At 46.1% G+C, this 19,237-nt stretch overlaps 1 protein-coding gene across 1 annotated transcript in view; it reads left to right on the top strand.

Annotated features, from left to right (window-relative positions):
• Positions 1-19,237, top strand: part of VWA8 (von Willebrand factor A domain containing 8) — a 405,888-nt gene that overhangs the window by 110,615 nt on the left and 276,036 nt on the right. The window contains exons 13-14 of the mRNA XM_075563021.1: positions 9,016-9,176; positions 9,258-9,371. Coding sequence (XP_075419136.1) covers positions 9,016-9,176; positions 9,258-9,371 — 275 coding nt within the window. The remainder of the gene's footprint in view (positions 1-9,015; positions 9,177-9,257; positions 9,372-19,237) is intronic.

Genomic DNA, 19,237 nt, shown 5'->3' with positions numbered 1-19,237 from the left:
CCATAGCGCTACTGGGGACATTAGAGACACACCCAATGTTGCACCCGATCTGACCCCACCACACTGAGACAAAACACTTTAAGGGTGTACAACAGAACAGCAAAGGGAACAGAGCAACAAAGTCCCCCGGGAATACCAGAAATAGACTTGGGGGCCAGGGCATGGTACCCCATTAGATTCAACGGGAAAATATTAAAGGTCACCAAACCTTGAACTATTTACAGACTTTACTTAATGTTGTTCTTGATGTTTTGTATGCTTTTGTTGCATTGTTTGGTCTGTATTTATTGTGCATATTATTATCTCTGCAGGTCTATCTAGATAAGATGGGTGGGATAGACAATCTGGAGGAAAAAAACAATGGGACCCATGGTTCCAGGGGGACCATGTGAGAGGGGGAGGTGGGGAAGGAAGTGGTGTTAAACAACACAAGGACAAGGGAACACGTGATCCAAAATCAGTGGTGAGGAGGGTGTGAGAGGCCTGCTGGGCTTGATCAAGGGCAATGTCATCGAGAGGAATTACTGAAACCGAAATGAAGGCTGACCATGATAGTAGGACACGAGGAAAGTAAAGGAAAGAACTAGGAAGCAAAGAGCATTTATAGAGGTCTAATACAGGCATGTACATATGTAAATATGTTTATATATGATGTTGGGGAAAATAGCCCCCAACAAAATGATTTTTTTAGAGTACTCAGGAGTTCCCAAACATTGAAGATCACTAAGAGAATGCATTCAGTGGAGGTGCTGGGTATGCTTGTGAGGATCCATTCTTGTCATGAATACGGTAGAAAGGAAAATAATGGCGGATATAACTTGGACTCGATTATTCAATTGAAAAGTTTCTTTGTAAACATTGTGCATTTTTTCATTGTTCAATTATTCCCTTTGAAACTGTCGAGGTGCTCAGTCATTTTAAAGTACTTACTAAAAGTTTTACCCCAATTATTCTAAAACGGGACAGTTAAGCGATGACTATGAGAGGGAGATAAGCGATCTGGATTTATGCCTCAGATTCACCAAAGCTTGTGTGGCAGGTCCTCGTTTGTTCCTTGTCAAACCTTTCCTCCTTGAGGCCTTGTCCAACACCTGCATCTTGAAAATCAGTTATCAGCAGACAGGGAGACTCATTGACGATTCAGGGCAACTCAGCTGGAGAGAGAGGAGACTTTGTACTCTCATAAAGAGTTGTAATCTCTGATACCCACCGCTCTGTCCTGTTCCATGGGGGCCGTGGGTTAGATTCATCAGGATGCCAGTGAGTTTGATTTTGATTTGGGGCTAAGAGAGACCTGGTACAAGTAAGATCGTCTGTATTTCATTTGCTTTCCTTCACATTCGCTTGATTTGCTTTAGAACATGAGTGTTGTTATCACACCCGCACTTTGCTTTTCAGTATGGGTCTGTTTATATACTTGCTAGCTTAAAAACCCAAACAAACTCTCAATAGTGTACTGCAGAATAGAATTTCAACACAAATAAAAACCCATGGTGTTTTTCATCTAATGAGGCCCATCTCAACTAGCATGCGTTTAATATTTAAATGATTTGGTAAAACATAGCTTCAGCCTTCATGTCGATAATTTCAAAAGTCGAGCTCAAAGGCTGGCTCTGGTAATCTTGTATTTTAAGCTCACAACTAGAATTACTTGGGGGAATTAATTGGTTAAGACAGCAGAGACGCTGGTCTCCAAAAGGGCAGAGCATTTGCTGACTTGACGCTATCATCTTTTAAACTTGCATGTTCTAAAAATACAAAGTGTGCTCTCTCCTGAGGGCTGTCCCTTCAAACCCACAAGTCACTCCCTGGGAGAAAGAGGAGGCTGTCTGTTCCTATAAACATTCATGGGACCAGAAGCCCTCCCCGGGGGCTAGCAGGAGTTGCACTTGATGGCTGGGCTTTGGGAACGAAGCTGGTTAGCCGTGCAGCACGTGCTAAGGGTTTACTTGGAAGCAAGGGCCCTTCGACGCGTTTACTTGCCACTTAAAAGGCAACCGAAAAGGTTTTGCATTTGCTTTTAAATGTTTCCACAGAGGGAAAGGTAACCTATTTTATCTTCAAATACTTAATGTACTTGATAACTTTTCAGGTATGTAGCTGGACTTTTTGTTTAACTGACATATAGTACTTTTTAGTGTTGGGCAACATCTTTTCTATGATCTCAACCAAGTTAGCTATCCCAAGGTTTCTCAGAGCGCTAAAATCTCACAAGGAGGCCTTTGGGTCTGTACATAGACATAAACAGCACAGTCCGGATCATCTGGTCCAAGGAAGAAGACAAAAGTAAAGAGATTCGAGAATCCTACCACATCAGGACGCGGGGCTTCCCTGTGGAGCTGCTCCCAGCTCCAGGGCCCTGTGCAGTGAAGAGCAGGTATGTCGGGAGGGCACGCCTGGTCCTTAGTGCTTTGTTTTCAAAGTGCTGGACAGTAATTCCCGGGATCCCTGGTAGGACCACCAGGGTAAAAAGTGCTCAGGATTTTCCAAACACTGAAGATCAACAAGAGTGAGGAGATGCTGTCAGTGATGCTGCTGTATTTGCTTGTAAGGATCCGTTCTGTGGGGGAGATGGTAGAAAGGAAAAGGATGGAGGATGTTACTTGGACTTGATTTTGACATTAATTTTTTTATAAATATTGTGTATTTTGTGTACATATCTTACTCTTGGGAAGAATAAAAACCTAAATGTGTATTTCTCAGCTTTGTCAGCAGTTTGCCTTTTAAAGCGTTTATTTTTTTAAGTACTCTATCTCATCGCTATAAGAAGCGCTTTGTTTTTCTCTTCTTCTGATTGCAAAACAATTGATAACTCGGGACCCAAACCACTTTCGGAAAGCATAGCATTTTATTGCTCATTTGCCAACTGAGTGCCTAATAGACACAGGGAATTGGAAGCGGATGGAAAGGAAAGCCACTTGGCAGAACCAGCGAGATGGAGAGAGCCAACAAGAAGAGAACGGGGAAAGATGCTCACAGAGTTAAACTCCTGCCACCGGGGACTAGCCTGGGCATGGAGGTAGAAGAAGTGAGCTCCGGGCTAGAGTCCTGAATTTTCACTCTATTGACTACAGTCAAGTTTAGGGCGGTGGCATTGCATCCGCAGTGATGCAAAGCTTTGTAGCACCATTCGTGTAGAACGTGATCCCGATGTTTGTACTGTTGGGGTTTAACCTGTAGCATCACGATGCTTCTACTTTCTTAGCCTTTTCTATATCTTTAATGCTCTGTGGATAGTTCCCTCATAGACTTTAATATGGCGACTGACTTCTCTAACATTGCCCTCCTTACGTGACGATTTTTGTTAAGGACGAAAGTTCGTTCTGCTTACCTACAACTGAGAGGGAGTTATTAAAGAGTGTTGAGTAATTTCTAGAATTTCTGGGAGAGCCAAGGAATGGAGCTGAAACTCTCCCCAGTCAGGCACGATAGAAAAGGGGACAGCTAACTCCACAGTAGAACTCCCGCCACCGCTGCCCTAGGAGGGCAGTGTCTCACCATGCTGCCCTCACGCTTCTTACTCCCTTCGTGGCCCCGGCTCACACGGAGGAGAATGGTCTGTAGAACCTGGCGCATCCACACGACTCTAGCTGCGCAGGCAATAAAGAAAGGATTCTCTAATTTTCTGGTCTCTGTGGTATAGAAAGATGTAGCAAAAGGAGTTTGACCGAGAGTGTACGTTAAAGGCATCTAGTACATTATTTGTACAGACACTGGCATATTTAATTTTTCAACTTCGGTAAGATATCCTTTTAATCGGATCAGCTGGTAAAGTTAGTTGTAAACGATATGGTGGATTTGTCTTCTAGTTAGTCAGCTTCAACCAGAAGCATTGTGCTGTGTGGTCACAGGATAAGATAGATCTCTGTTAACTAGCGTGGATCATCTTGGCACAGAGCCCAGTGATCCCGGCGAACAGAAGGATGCAGGATTCAAAATCACGAGCCAGCACTGTCGCTATACGGCGAGCTTTCATTACGGGCGCAGCAGGTTTAAGAGAAGAACTCGAGGGAGGCCGAGGAAGGATTTCCAACCAGCTTTGCAATAGGAGCGGACTTCAAAAAGTGTGGAAACACGGAATGAAAAGAAAATGGAGTTTTCCACAAACTGTTTGAAGTCCTCTTGTGTATACAGAATGAGAGGCCTTTTGTGTACTGCCTTTACCCGATTTTGGTTTCCCTTTCCCTTGCTTAATTTTCTTTATGTACTTGTTTTAATTCAATATAGGATAAGCATACTTTCTTTTCAAGACAGCTCTTCTGGGTTTGAATGTGCAGTGCAAATGTGTGTGGCTTTGTCTTGTTTAGACAACACCGCGGATACTTTGACATCTTGCTTTGGTTGTGACCATTTTCCTTCTTTGCCAGAAATATTATATTCACATTCGAAGTCTTATTTTCTTCTCCAGATTCATATTTTAAGAGAGGTAGCTCAAATTTCTTTACACACTGAAAAATTAATGTGTTCTGTCTCTTCTGAGTGGTGCTGTACTTTGAAAACAGTTGCAATGCTAAGGTTTTCTGACACCATGCACACATCTACTTTATGGGGTTATTTTATTGAAATAGTGAATTATCTCTCAGAGTGTCTCAGGGAATCTCAAAAAATGGAACTGATCCCATTAGAAGGTCCTCGGGCCATTTATGGCATATAATTGTTTTACGTTTCAAATCTATATTTGCTTACAGATTTCATGCACTTGGAGTTTTTCTCATGTTAACAGGGCTTCTTAATTTTCAGTAGAGTTTCTCCATTGCAAATCTAAAGAGCAAAATTTCCAAATAACACAATCTTACGAGAGAGCTTTTTCAGGATCTGAGTGAAAGCAACAGTAATCGTCAAGGACTTGGGTTTCATGCGCTGTTATTTTAAGGTTTGTAGGAAGTGCAGAAAGAGGAAATGGTTTAGAGTCTATGATGTCATTGCTGCTATCTTTATCCTCTGAAGGCCAGAGGTTTCAGGGAAAGGGGAAATATATGCAAACATGGGGACGTTAATCAGTCTTACCCCTGTGCTCTTGAAATGCCCGTATGGAAGATACACACATATATCCACATACAAGCATACATACATATATCGCATACACGTGTACTTTCCCAATTGTACATGCTTAAAAACCGGTATATACTTTACCTCTTTATCCGCTACATACGGGGTGTGTATGGGAAGAGTAAATAAAGGATCGATATCATAATAATATGAAGGTACGATGCATATTAAAATAAAGATATTAAACGATGTTTTCATGGCACTAAGAACTAAGTCTGTGACCCGAAACGTGCAAATGCTGTGAAGTTACTGCATTTTAAAGAGTAACCTGGTGCTTGAAATGGCTTCATACCCATGACGAGGCATATGACGCGGCTGGAAAGGCCCCCGTCGTTAGATTTGATTAAGTTCAGGTCCACGGACCTCCAGTGCTCTGGCAGTGTCCTAGATGCTTCCCCTAGTGGAAACACACACACGCCACTGCAGAGACCTGTGGAAGCAAACTATCTCCCATGTAAACCAGCGTTGCTCTCTAGTGAAGCCCAGGGTTTTTTCCTTTCAAGAAGGTTTTTATTGGGGATATACATCAGAAATGAAGACTGGTACTTTTTAAGCGTGAGGATAGGAGAGGGATGAGGTGAAGAAATTATTTTCTAAGAAATGCCAAGTGCTTGCTATTTGGTAAGCGTCTGAAGACTGTTGCTGGTTTTTTGCAGATTACGGGGCTGGCGTTCCCAGCACTGAGCTCTGTCGACCTGTGAAGGCTTGTTTTCATTTAGTTTCACTTTAATGACTATGGTAGTTTTACTCCAATTACTAGGTTTCAAAGGGTCCGATGTGCGATTGTCTCGCTTTTCATCTGTGGTAGTAAATGCTTACTGTCTTGATTGGGAAAAGCGGTGGAGCAAGCAGCAAGATATACATGTAATTGGGAACCATGGCCAGAGGAAATCATGCTTCTTAATTGTGTACTGAAGGGTGACTCAGAATGTATTAGGATGAGAATGAGGGATTGTCTCTGTTGAAATTGAGAGAGAGAATAAAACAAAACATCCATTGGACTCCAGAAAGAGCCTTACTGGTGGACCACAGTTATGTGTTCAGCTGTTAACTAAGAGGTTAGCGTCTCAAACCCACCCATGGACTCTGCTGGAGAAAGAGTTCTTCCTACAAAGGGGCGCCTCTTCTCAGTGACTCCTGGGCACTAGGAGATGGAATGGACCTGGGATACCTGAGAGCAACAGGAACTGCAGCTGCTTCGCTGTTGCAACATTTTGTTCCACAGTCATGTTCCTCATCTCCTTTTAGTGGACCTCAAACAAAAGGCTCCAGAGCTCAATTGGACCTCACCTGTTTCCAGCTCCAAGCTGGGCCACTGTACGCCGCCGTTGTTAGGTGCTGTTGAGTGGATTCTGACGCATGGTGACCCCACGGACCACAGAACGCAGCCCGGCCCCGGCCGCGCCATCCTCACAGTGGTTCTGCTCCAGTCCTGGGGCAGCCATTGTGGCAGTCCGTCTCCTTGAAAGCCTTTCCCTTTTTTGGCTGACTCTGTTGTACCAAGCATGATGTCCTTTACCAGGGATTGATTGCTCCATCCTAGTGCGCCCAAAGTCTGTGAGATGAAGTTTGACATCTGGCTTCTAAGGAGCATTGTAGGTGTGCTTCCTCCAGGACAGATGTTTGTCCTGGCAGGCGCCCTACATTCAGGATGCATCACCAACACCATCATTGTAATGTGTCCGTTCTTCTGCAGTCTTCCGTATTCATTGTCCAGCTTTCACATGCATATGAGCTGATTAAAAATGCCCCAGGAAGGGTGTGTCAGCAACAAATGAAGGAACGATTCAAATTAACTAATGGCTAAGGTGGTGAAGCATGTAAGCATCATTATGGTATTTGTAGTAAGAGTAGAGCTGGTAAGCCCTGTTGAATGGGACTCTTCAGGACAATAGGGCTCCTGCATGTGTAGCCCCCAAATTCCGGAGCTGTTCTCGTGACTGCCTTTAATTCAGAACCACTATACTAAACCAGTTTGTCAGTTTGCTTTTGTTTTCATTTTCGAGTAGGATATCTAATATAACTCTATGAAAATATTTTTCTGGAGTAATCTTCATCAAAGATCTTATTTATATTTACCATTTTATATTAACTTAAAATATTACATATCCACTCAAATACTCATACACATCTATACATGTTTTAAAATAATTTGATGATGAAAATCACTGACTTTTGTCTGCTTAATATTTAGATTGGGTTTCAGAAAGTTTCCAAAGGACTTAAAAATTCTTGAGATTCCCCAGTGGCTCAGAATTGGACTGCTAACCACGAGGTCAGTGGTTTGAAGCCACCGGACACTCTGCCGACTTTCCATTGCAATAAAGATTGACCGCCTTGGAAACCCACAGGGACAGTCCAACTCTACCCTATAGGTCATCATGGGCCATCAACGACTTGGTGGCAAGGACCTTAGTGTTTTGTTTTTGTTTTGTTTTTTTAATCCTTGCACAAATTGCCTATGAACATCTACCTTTTCCTCACTGGGATTGTAAAGTCTTTCTGAAATTGTTAACAGCAAAGGAGCTAGCATCTTCAACATGGACACAGGAGAAAAATGTGTCTACTCTACTCTGAGCCCTCCAAGGTCTCTGATAGTTGACAGACTTTCATGGGCTCAAGTGTGCGACCACCATCGTGCAGGGCCGGCTCGGACTGGGCAGTGCGTGCTCCCTTTGCACACGCGGGTGCTGTGCATCTGAACCTGCTCTGTGGCCCCAGCCGACAACTGTTCATTGCTTGCTTAGATGCGCTACACAGCTTTGGAGCTAGCACACTGTGTCTGTGCTGTTTCAATGCCATGCCATTGGTTACCACTGCCGGCACCTCCTCTGATGCAGTTTCCTCCATTTCCTAGCCTCTTTAAAATACACTGGATCGTTGAGTTGGCCCCTGGTGGGCTTTTCAGGGGAGTTCATCAACGGCACGGATGGATAAGCACCTCCATGCCTCTGCCCTGCGTCGGTATGCCCTCAATCCTCAGGAAGCGATGTGTACACTTGGTCCCACGCATTGAAGCTGCGCGGATTGGATCCGTAGAGTCGGGTAGAAATGCCGGCCCTCGTGTGTGTGGCTGCCACGCGGTCATTTTCTATTTACAGAGAAATGGGGGAAAGGGACAAAGCAAGCAAAGCTCCCATTTAGCAGATTGTGAGGGTGAGTCATAGGAAAAGACCTCAAATGACCCCACACCTCTCTGAACACCTTTCTTTTGGGTGCCTTGGTGAAGCGGTGTCCCCGTTGGAGGGAAGGCTGGGATTAGAAAGCCGTCGTGCGACAAGCCAGGAGTGAGGGCCTTCCTGCTCACAGGGCCAGTTGGATACTGACAGCATCGTTTGCAGCCCCTACCAAGTCATCCGCTTCCAAGCTAGCCTGCTCCGTTTGCTCAGCATTTCACTGACCCCCGCCTCATGCGATGGCTGGAGCTGCTTCTCGTTGCATCACCAGCGGTGATGTCGCTGGTATTGGTCTTGAGGGCGGGTGACAGCCCTTGGGCATGAAGTTGCCCACTCTTGCTTTAAAGCCGAAGTTCCCAGCGTTACCTGGCCGACTGCACCCTTTTCAGAAAAAAAATTACTCAGCACCCCCCAAGTAATTGACCAATGTTGTCCTGTAGCCCACAATCCAGAATAAAGTGTGGGTATCAGATTTTACAGCCCCCCTCGGCCTCTCCAGCACCCCATCTCCCTCTGCATCGCCCACTTTGGGCAAAACCAACAAACAAAACAAAACCCCCAAATCACACTCGCTGCCACAGTGGTTTCTGACACATAGCGACGCTGCAGTAAAGGGGAGACCTGCTCCTATGGGCTTCCGAGACTGTCACTCTTTATAGGAGTAGAAAGCCTCATCTTTCTCTGGCTGAATGGCCGGTGGCACTGAACTGCCGACGTAGCGGTGAGCAGCTCTGGGCTAAGCCGTCATTTGACGAGCCTTCTCACGGTGGGCGCTGGGGATTGGTTTTAGGATATGACGGCCCGGGATCTACTACAGCAGAGATACACGCTCCCGAACGGAGACACGGCCTGGAGGTCGTCGCCCCTGGTGAGCGCCGCGCTGGAAGGCAAACTGGTCCTGCTGGATGGCATCCACCGCGTCAACGCGGGCACCCTGGCCGTGCTGCAAAGGTTTGGACGGGGGCCGGGTCCTGCCTCTGATTTGCGGTGACTGAAGGCTTGGTGTCCTGACTTCCCCGCTTCCCTCCGCAGGCTGATCCACGACCGAGAGCTGAGCCTCTATGACGGCTCGCGGCTGCTGCGAGAAGACCGGTATCGGCGCTTAAAAGAGGAGCTCCACGTGTCTGACGAGCAGCTGCGGAAGAGGTGATCTTGTCTTACAATTTGCTTTCCATTGTGAATTAGGTGGAGAATGAGGAAGCAGACCACAGTTGCGCATCCAAAGGTTCATACAGGTGTGCTACACTTACCTGAGCGTTAAGTCTACCTCCTTTTCTGGAGTTTCCCATACCTAGGGTCACCCCAGGAGCCCCGCTGATGTCGTGGTGTGCACTGGGCCGCTAACTGCAAGGTCAGCAGTTTGAAAGCACCGAGGTTTGAAAGCTCCAAGGGGCTTTATATTTGCAGGGCCAGAAATTCACAGGGCGCTTCTACCCTGCCCTACAGAGCCTCCATGAGTTGGCCCTGACTTGATGGCAATGAGTTTGGAAGGCCACCCCCATCGTTTTGAGTGGCTCAGTTAACTGGGTTTGCTAGACATGCTAATGAGGTGTCATGTCTTATTACTTGAGATTGCAGTCCATGACGTGTTATTGTTTGCCTTTCTTTTAAATAATTTTGTAAGCATTTATACTCTGCCATTGAGTCAATTCCAATTCATCGTGACCCTCTTCGATAGAGAAGTCCTACTGAGGGGCTTTGAGACGGAAAATCTTGTCAGGAGCAAACAGACTCATCTTTCTCCCACGGAACGCTAACTTTTGGGTTAGTGCATTTGAACGTGTATCAGAACATCCCTGTTAACAAGGTGGGCTCCTCTCTGATACCTTAGCGGTATCGTTTTGAACTCCAGCCTCTGTCTCTGTCTTAGCAAAGAGCAAGCCGCCCTCCTTGGAAGTCCTGGGTTCGTACCGGTTATGCCAAGAACTACCCTTTGTGGCCCTTTTGGAATTTTCTTCCAGAGACAGGACAGCCCAGGGAAGAAACAAAGTAAAGGATATTTTAGAGCCACTGGGAAAGCTTCTAGACTACATACGGTACATGGTGTTATTGAATCAAGATCACATTTTGTCAGGAGCACACTAGTAGTATGGCTTTGAAGGAGAATATTCCTGTTCTTAGAAAATTCACACTACGGTTTGTCAGCGACGAAGCAGGGAAACAGCGATACACCTGTGTGTCTGGATCGTGTATGCGGATGTAGGGGGTCTGAACCACCGACCGCGTGCTCAGCAGCCAAACACCTAACCCACAACACCACCTGGGCTCGCTCCATCAATGTTTCTGTGGGTTTGGAAATTTTTTAAATAAAAAATTTCAGGAAAAAAATGTTCCTTATAGCCACATACCATATATTCCCTTAGAGAAGTTTTAACACGTGAGTTGTTTTTTTCCCCCTAATTCAGTGTCATTACACTTTGGTAATTTTAACAATGTTAGATATTGGTACTTTAGGGGACACCCTCCTAGTCACTTAATCTGGCTTTATTTAATGGGTGCGTCCCCTCGTTCTACTCAAGGGTCCTGCCATATTGAAAATTTAAAGTCCTAGAAAAGATAATTACATATATTTCAGATGGTCCATGTTTTCAGCAGTTTTATTCTAATTCACTCTTGGGATTTTTACCTTGAGGTAAAAAGGGAGAGTCCCAAGTCTCCGTGTGTAAAGTATTGAACAACTCGGGTGAAAACAGCTGTTTATGCTTCTGGGGTGCACAGGATGGACCACCTGGAGCCCAGGGAATGGCCTGGCTGAGTGTAAAACAAAAACTCAAAAATCCCCTCGCTACCTGTGAGTTGATTCCGACTCGTGGCAAACTCTGACTGATAGGACATGGTAGAGCTGTCCCTGGGTGTATCCGAGACTGTGTAACTCCCTACAGGAGTAGAAAGCCTCATCTCTCTCTCGGTGGCTGAGTAATAGAAGGATCTTTCTCATACCTTTACTCTCCAGTGCCTTCTTTGCATGTTCATAGGCCTTAGTGAACAGCTTACATTCTCCGGGGGATGAATCACAGCAGTTGGGCAATAGGTCTGAGCTAGCCTCCCTGTCCATTTCCCTGGGATATTTCGGGCATTCTACTTCTAGCTAATTGTGCAGGAAATGACTACTTTCATCTGTGTAAAGTCCCTAAGTTCTCCCGAATGGTCACAGACAGTTTTATAAATGAGAGCATTTTCAGGAAGCAAGTAGCTCTGAGCTTCATGTTCTGGGTTTGGGTCAGAGTGTCCAGTGGCACTTCCTTCTCAACATTTCCCATCGTCATCATCGTCGTCGTCATCAATCACCATTGATGTGCATGTCAGCCATGAGCACTAACCCGGCTCGGCTCTCTCTCCAGAGGTCACCCTGAGTGGGTAGCAGGAACTCGCAGCAAGGCTGGTTCCCCTTCCTTTATTTATTTGTTTCTTCCAGATTTTTGTTGGAGCTTTATCAGTGTTATATGTGCATGGCATTTCTGGAGCCAGAAAAATCCCAGTCCCTTGTCATCAGTTCTGTGTCGTTCACATTTCCCACTCCCTAAGGGACCGCCACTTTCTATTCTTAGCCCATGCTTCTGGCCTTTATCTCTGGGCCGTGAAGCAGTCTACTTTCATTGGTGCTTCTTTATGTGAGGGTTTGCAGCATTCTCTGTTGGCTTCTTATTATAGAAAATGAAGATCTCACCCTCTTCCCCTATGTCACTTCCCACTACCTGTGCCCACTTGCCACCTCTCAGCCTTCCTGAGTAGTTCCACACAGCACGCCCGAGAGACCTTGCGCTTCCTTTCCAATGGATGCCGCGGGTGTTTCGCTTTCATGCCTCTGCTATCCAGCAGGACTGGGAACAGGGAATCTGCGAGTGAGCGTCTGGGAATGGTAATAGGAGCAGGTGGCATGCGACAACATTGTATGCAGCACAGAATACCAGCGATGCCATCGAGTCAATGCCAACTCCTAGTGACCCTGTTTCTGAGATGTTAAATCTTCACGGGAGCGCACAGCTGCATCTTCCTCCTGAGGAGCAGCTAGTATGTTTGAACTCCCACCCTCGCAGTTTGCAGCCAAATGCCTAACCCACAGTGCCCCCTGGGATCCCTTACTAACTGTAGGACGTACACAAACAAACACAAACACCCACAAACTGACATTTGAAAGTTCAATTTCTCATAACTTGACTGCGTCATAAACCGGAGAATATGTAGACTCGTTTTGCTCAGAATTCCAATCCATGGTTGCATTCTGATGGAGTATCAAGGCTGTCCATAGCTCGGGCAATTACTATGGCTCCACGTCTTTTCCTTGCTTTCATGTGTTGTTCTTCCTCAAGGCAATAATTGCCTGCATAGAGATAGATAACATTTGTAATATTGTTTTAAATATTAGAATATAAAACCAACAGCACACGTGTTGCAGTCAAGTGGATTCTAACTCATGGCCACGCCCGGTTGTTACAGAGGAGAGCTGAGTGTTTTGGGTTTTGTCTTTTCTTGGCTGACAGGTCTTCCTTTCGTGGTGTTAGTGTGTACGTCCAATCTGCAGTTTAGCTAGTCAGCAGCCACAAACCCAAGGACTTAGGTGAGAACAGAAGCCTGTGAAACGTGCTACGGAAACAAAGGAAAGGAAATGGCTGTTTTCTCTATGTTGACCGTTCATTTGTTCTAAACCCTTCCCTCTGTTGTCATTCTCCTGTCCTACACCAGCAGCTCAGGTAGACCAGCAGTGCCGTCTTTTCCCAGGGTGCATCCTGGGACGACCTAACCTCCACTGGCTACTCTTTGTAACTACAGTCAGATGTCGTCTTGTAGATCTCCCTCTGTTCCCCAGGTCCCTCATCTCCTTTTGTTGGACCTCCAGGCCTGAACTTCTCCTTTTGATCCGTCAGTATGTTGGGACTTCTTGGAGAGGAGCTGGTCTAGTGATTCTCCTGCCTTGTCTAAACTATTTCTACCCTTTCCTTGTCACTGTCCTGCTTTTTCCCCGGAGAATCCCATTATTTTCTTCTGATTGTAAACCATTTTCATCCTCCCTCTCCTCTTTATTTTGTTGCTTAACCTCGGGATCTTGCTTTGCTCTGATGATGCAGATGACTGTTAAACAGATTTACCTTCTTCTGGTTAATCCTTGCTTAATTTTGCAACCTCCTTCAGTCGTTCTGGGAACATGAATGTCCTCTTTCAAGACATAAAGCAGGACTAATACATTGAGTTCTTCTTTTAAGTTACTTAGAGTATCCCTTTCATGGCTCTGTTTGTTGGATGAAGAGCAGGGAGCTTACAAACCAGGACATTTATACTCATTGAGCAAGGAAATTTATTTCTTGCATTGTTCTTGTAAGTAACACAATCCAGTATCTAGCACAGGTTGATCCCGCATTGTGTCCGAATCCAAGATGCATTCCCATTTGGACTACAAATTAGAAACTCACAATCCCAGTTTTCTCTCTCTTCACTTCTGTCCCTGATCATAGAACTGACCTTCAGTGTGATGATTATTTCTGATAGTCTCTCCACAAATTCCGCTAACAATGCTGTGCTTTTGTTTTTTGTCTTCCCCTTATGGGTGTTGTGGGATAGGTTAAAAGGGTCAGAGATAGAACGGCAGGAATGCTTTAGCTTTTGTTTTAATAGGAGGAGGTTTATGAGGGGAAGTCGCTGGGGTGAAGGTTGGGAAGAGGGATATGCCGCATGTACTCGAATATAAGCCGACCCGAGTATAAGCCGAGGTACCTAATTATTACCTGGGAAACCAGAAACACAGATTGACTCGAGTATAAGCCTAGGGTGGGAAATGCAGGATGTGAATTAACACAGAGACCAGAGGAGAGAGACGGAGCGCAGCCACAGACACATCCTTACCAGTTCAGCTGCCAGCGTAAGTGAATCACTACAGGTGCTTCTGCGAATTGGAGCCGTCCACCTCATAGGACGGCTCTGATTGGTTAGATGTGAGTAAACAAACATTCAAAGCCCTGCAGTGTCAGCAGGGCTTTGAATGAACAGCAGAGGAACGGCAATCACCCACGAGATGTTACACCTCGCTGGGGTACCACTGACCCATGTATAAGCCGAACCCCAGTTTTTGAGCACTTTTTTTGTGCTGAAAAACTCGGCTTATACACGAGTATATATGGTACATCGATTGTATCTACAGAGCAGAAAGACCAGCTTCTACTTTCTTGTACACATCAACAAACTCCCTTCCTCTAGGAGATCAGAATTCCAAGACCAACTTCTACTTCTCTGTGGACTAATACATGTAACATCTTGAGAGCTGACTTTGAGCTTCTTGTTCCAGCTGCAAACAGTTGGATGCTTTTGTTGAACTCAGCACAGTGTTAATCCCTAGAGCCAGTCACTGCTGTAACAAAATGACACAAAGAGAGTAGTTGATAAACATAGAAATTCACTATATTTGAGTTCTGGAGGCCCAGAGTCTGCCGAGTGAGCAGAGTGTTGGCGTAGCCACCGTCTCCAGGAGGTTCTTTCTGTCTTGCCAGCTTTTGGCAGTCCCAGGTATCCATTGGCTTATAAATGCATCTTCACATTACCATCTTTCCTCTCTGCCTCTCTCTCTCTGGGACTTCCCCTCATCTACAAGGACACCTTCTGACAGAATTAAGGCCACTCCACTTCCATGTGACTTCATGTCAAGTGATAACATGGCAGCTAGCAGCCCAATGCAGGGAAAATCCAGTGAATACCCTGAAGGCGTCGGCAAGTGGAGATGGTAGCCGTACCACGTTCTCCTTTCCACGCTCGCCCCGTGGCTGGTCGTCACAAGGCCTATCCTCAGCACGCAAAGATATTTCACACCCGCACTCTCCCCCTCCCCACCATGCATGTGGCGCTCTCCCTCTTTCTAACCTCACCACTCACGTGGAGGCCTTTACAAAATCACTATCTGCACAGCCTCCTGAGGGCCAGCCATCCAAGGCTGAGGACTTCACCCATTACAACTCTGTCCTTCTAATCAACTGCCAGGCCCAGTTGGTGGGTTCAACAGTTCGCTAGAATGCCTCATAGAACTCCTGCGGGGGAAGGCAGTGCTCAGTATATCCCTTTACTTTAACTGCAGAAGAATATACATGAAGAAATACATAGCTCAAGTCTGGGAGGAGTTTCTGGCTGGTGGATTTAAACCCCCAACCTTGCAGTTAGCAGCTCAACACAGGGCCATCAGGAATCATAGCCCCCTCTCTTCTCTTTATGTTTCTCCTATCCACTCAGCATTTCTTTCTTTTTTTTCCTATCAAAAGATCATTCTATTGGGGACTCTTACAATTCTTGTTACAATCCACACATCGATTGCATCAGGCGTGTTTACATATGTTGCCTTCATTCTTTTCTAGACCTTTACTTTCTATTGAGCACTTGGTATCAGCTCCTCTTTTCCCCCTCCCCCCATACTCCCTTGATAAATTATAAATTATTATCATTATTTTCATGTCTTACACTGACCGCTGCCTTCCTTCCCCCATGTTTTCTTTTATTCTTCCCCCCGGAGAGGGGTGTATGACAATGTGTCAATCATTGTGATTGGTTCCCCTTTCTCCCTTACTCTCCCCTCCTTCTCCCTACCCTTCTGGTGTTGTTATTCCCACTCCTGTTCTTGGATTCTAAGTGTTGTGAGCCCCATCTCTTATCTGTACCTGCGTACATGCTCCGGTCTAGTCTAAATAGAGAAGCAGCACTGGGGCCATGATAGTGCGGGGTGAGGAAGTCTCAAGGAGCCAGAAAAATATTGTATGTTTAATTGATGCTTTACTGCACCCTGATTAACTCATCTCTTCCCTGTGGCCCCTCTGTGGGGGGGATTGAGCATCTATTTTTTTTAATCAACATTTCTTCTTCCTTTTTTAAAATTAAATGATTTTATTGGGGGCTTGTACAACTCTTATCACAATCCATAGATACATCCACTGTGTCAAGCACCTTTGTGCATTTGTTGCCATCATCATTTTCAAAACATTTGCTTTCTACTTTAATGCTTGATATCAGCTCCTCATTTTCCCCCTCCCTCCTCCTTGCCCCCTCCCTCATGAACCTTGATAATTTATAAATTATTATTTTGTCATATCTTACACTGTCCAATGTCTCCCTTCACCCTCTTTTCTGTTGTCCATCCCCCACAAAAGGAGGTTATATGTAGATCCTTGTAATCAGTTCCCCCTTTCTACCCCACCTTTGCTCTACCCTCCCGGTATCACCACTCTCACCACTGGCCCCGAGGGGTTCATTTGTCCTTGATTCCCTGTGTTTCTAGTTCCTATCTGTACCTGTGTACATTTTCTGGTCTAGCCAGATTTGTAAGGTAGAATTGGGATCATGATATTGGGGGATAAGAAGCATTTAAGAACTAGAGGAAAGTTGTATGTTTCATCATTGCTACACTGCAACCTGACTGGCTTGTCTCCTCCCCAGGACACTTCTGTAATGGGATGTCCAGTTGCCCACAAATGGGCTTTGGGTCCCCAATCCTGCAATCCTCCTCATTCACAATGATATAATTTTTTGTTTCTTGATGCCTGATACCTGATCCCTTTGACACCCATGATCACACAGGCTGGTTTTCAGCATTTCTTAAAAGCTCTTTCCAACCTCCTTTTCTGTCTAAGCTCCAAAGGTCACCAGGAGATCTTGCTCTTAGGTGTCAGCTCCCTTCCCCAAGCCTGCTGATCGGTTCAAGCTCCTGCTCTGGGTAAATGGAGCTGCCTGCCCTCCACTCACTTGTGCTAGAACTGTTGAGAGTCCGGTCCACACGTTTGCTGCCTCCTGCAGGAACCAACCGCGAGAGTGGGGGAGCGGGTTCTCCCCCTACAGGGCGCAGGGACACCATCCACTTGCCTGCTCTCTCAGGGAGTCCCTTGGGTTTCCCTGGGGAGTGGGTTACGTGTTGGGCTGCTAACTGCAGGTAGCTAAGATCAGCTACCCCACAGGAGAGAGATGGAGCTTTCTACTCCTGTGAGCAGTGACAGTTTCCGAAACCGCCGGGGACAGTTCTGCTCTGTCCTCCAGGGTCCGTATCAGTCGGAACAGCCTCAGTGGCGGTGAGCTTGGTTTGGGATACTTTTGCCTTCATTCTACTTTAAGGAGCATAGCGGCTCTGGGTTGAGTTGCAATGGTGAGCAGTGTGTAATCGCCAGCCACTCCTCTGGAAAAAGAAGGGGCTCTCTACTCATGTGAAGAGTGACAGTCTCTGAAACTCACAGAGGCAGTTCCACCGTGTCCTGTAGGTCTCTATAGGTTGGCATTGACTTGGTGGTAGTGAGCTCGGTTTCCCTTTGGAAGGAGCCTGTGGTGCTCTGGGGTTAGTGCTGGCCTGCTAAGTGCAAGGCGGTGGTTCACGCCCCTCAGCTGCTCTGTAGGAGAAAGACGTCTACTCTTAAGATTTACAATCTCAGAAACCCAAAGGAGCAACCGCTCCATCTTAGAGGGTGTCTATGAGTCAGCATCCACTCGAGGCCTTAGGGTTTGGTTTCAGTGGGTTTTTTTCTGCTTTTTGGTAAGAACTATCTTTGTATATTTATATCTGGCTGGACCATTTTAGTTTCAAGTAACAGAAAACCAATTCAAATTTTTGCAAAAGGGAATTTATTGGCATCACACATATTCAGAGGAAGAGGAAGGGGGACGGCCGGGCCTCGGAGTGGCTGGCTGGCACCTCTGACTTGAATGTTGTAAGACTGTCTTGCTTTTTCTCTGCTTCTGATGTACAGTACCTGGCACCTTGTAGACCACATAGTAAATGTCTTTGACAGAATGACTAAATGCTAACCTCGGATATATTCTAGAAGACGCAAGGCAAAGATAATGCGACCAATTAGGCAGCCTTCGAAACTTGCCGTGTTTTCTTTTGTGAACCTACCAATTAGGAATCCTTTGATGCCGGTCCAACTGGATAGCTACCTTTCAGAGACAAATCTGATAGCACAGCCTTCCCATAACCCACAGCTGCTGGCAGGTCCGTCAGTCTTTGCAACGTCAGCAGGTGCAATTCCATTTCTAAGTGTTCGTCCTATGTGAATTCTTGGCTAAGCCCATTACCACGATCATTTCCAGAGGGTGCAAGTTTCCACATGCTTCACCCGCCCCTCGAAACAGTTTAAGAAGGCTGGTTTAAGAAGCATGAGAGACTGTCCTTGCCCAGCTGCAAAGCATCGACCACACCCCGGGCGTGGTGGTTGGACACAGCTTGAGGGCCACGGACACCCCTCACCAGGCCTGCCCTTCTCACAGGAAGTAAGGCCCAGATGGAACTGCTTCTTGGGCCAGAAAAGCTTCTTTGGGAAGGGCCTTTCCAAATCTGAAGCCTGCTAGCTGTGTCCCTTGCTGCCATTGGCCCTTGCAGAGCTGGTTGGGGTGGGGGTTCCTGTGAGTCCCCAACAGTTTGTTTTGTCAAGGAAGTGCTTCTGGTTGTCCCAGGGAAGCAATAAAGAGTGGTGGCTTACTGGTAGTGATAAACGCCCAACATGTTTCTGCCTTTTGATGGGAGTATTATTACAGTTTTCACTGAGAAGAGTTTATTTATAATTTCTCAGTCTTTACGGAGCCAGAAGTGGGCGGTGAGGCGCAATCCCTGGTTGGTTGGATTCTCTGGCCCTGTTTGCTTCCACTTTAACTTAGGTTTGAAGATAATTCCCCTCGAAACCTTAGCATCTCTGTGCTAGCAAATTAAGCCATGTGAATGTTTAGCAAAATTCAAGATAGCTCCAGAATTGTACCCCCAAAGCTCTGTGGTAGTTCTCACACTGCGGAACCCACCACACAGCCCTCAGTACATGCTGCCTTCTAATGACCCTATCGGACAGGGTAGAACTGCCCCGGTGGGTTTCCACGCCCGTGCCTCTTTACTGGAGCAGAAAGCCTCGTCTTTCTCCTGCAGAGTGGCTGGTGGTTCCGAACTACTGACCTTTAGGTCAGCAGCCCCACGTGCACGCCACTACGCCACCAGGGCGCTTCACAACAAAGACCTTTAAGTAAGCTGTGATTTTCAAACGTAATGCTGAGTGTTTTCCTGGTTGAAGTGCAGT

This window comes from Tenrec ecaudatus, chromosome 11 (genome assembly GCF_050624435.1).
Source record: "Tenrec ecaudatus isolate mTenEca1 chromosome 11, mTenEca1.hap1, whole genome shotgun sequence".
NCBI lineage: Eukaryota > Metazoa > Chordata > Mammalia > Afrosoricida > Tenrecidae > Tenrec > Tenrec ecaudatus.
Note: the sequence above shows the minus strand (reverse complement) of the source record. Positions and strands in the feature narration are given on the sequence as shown.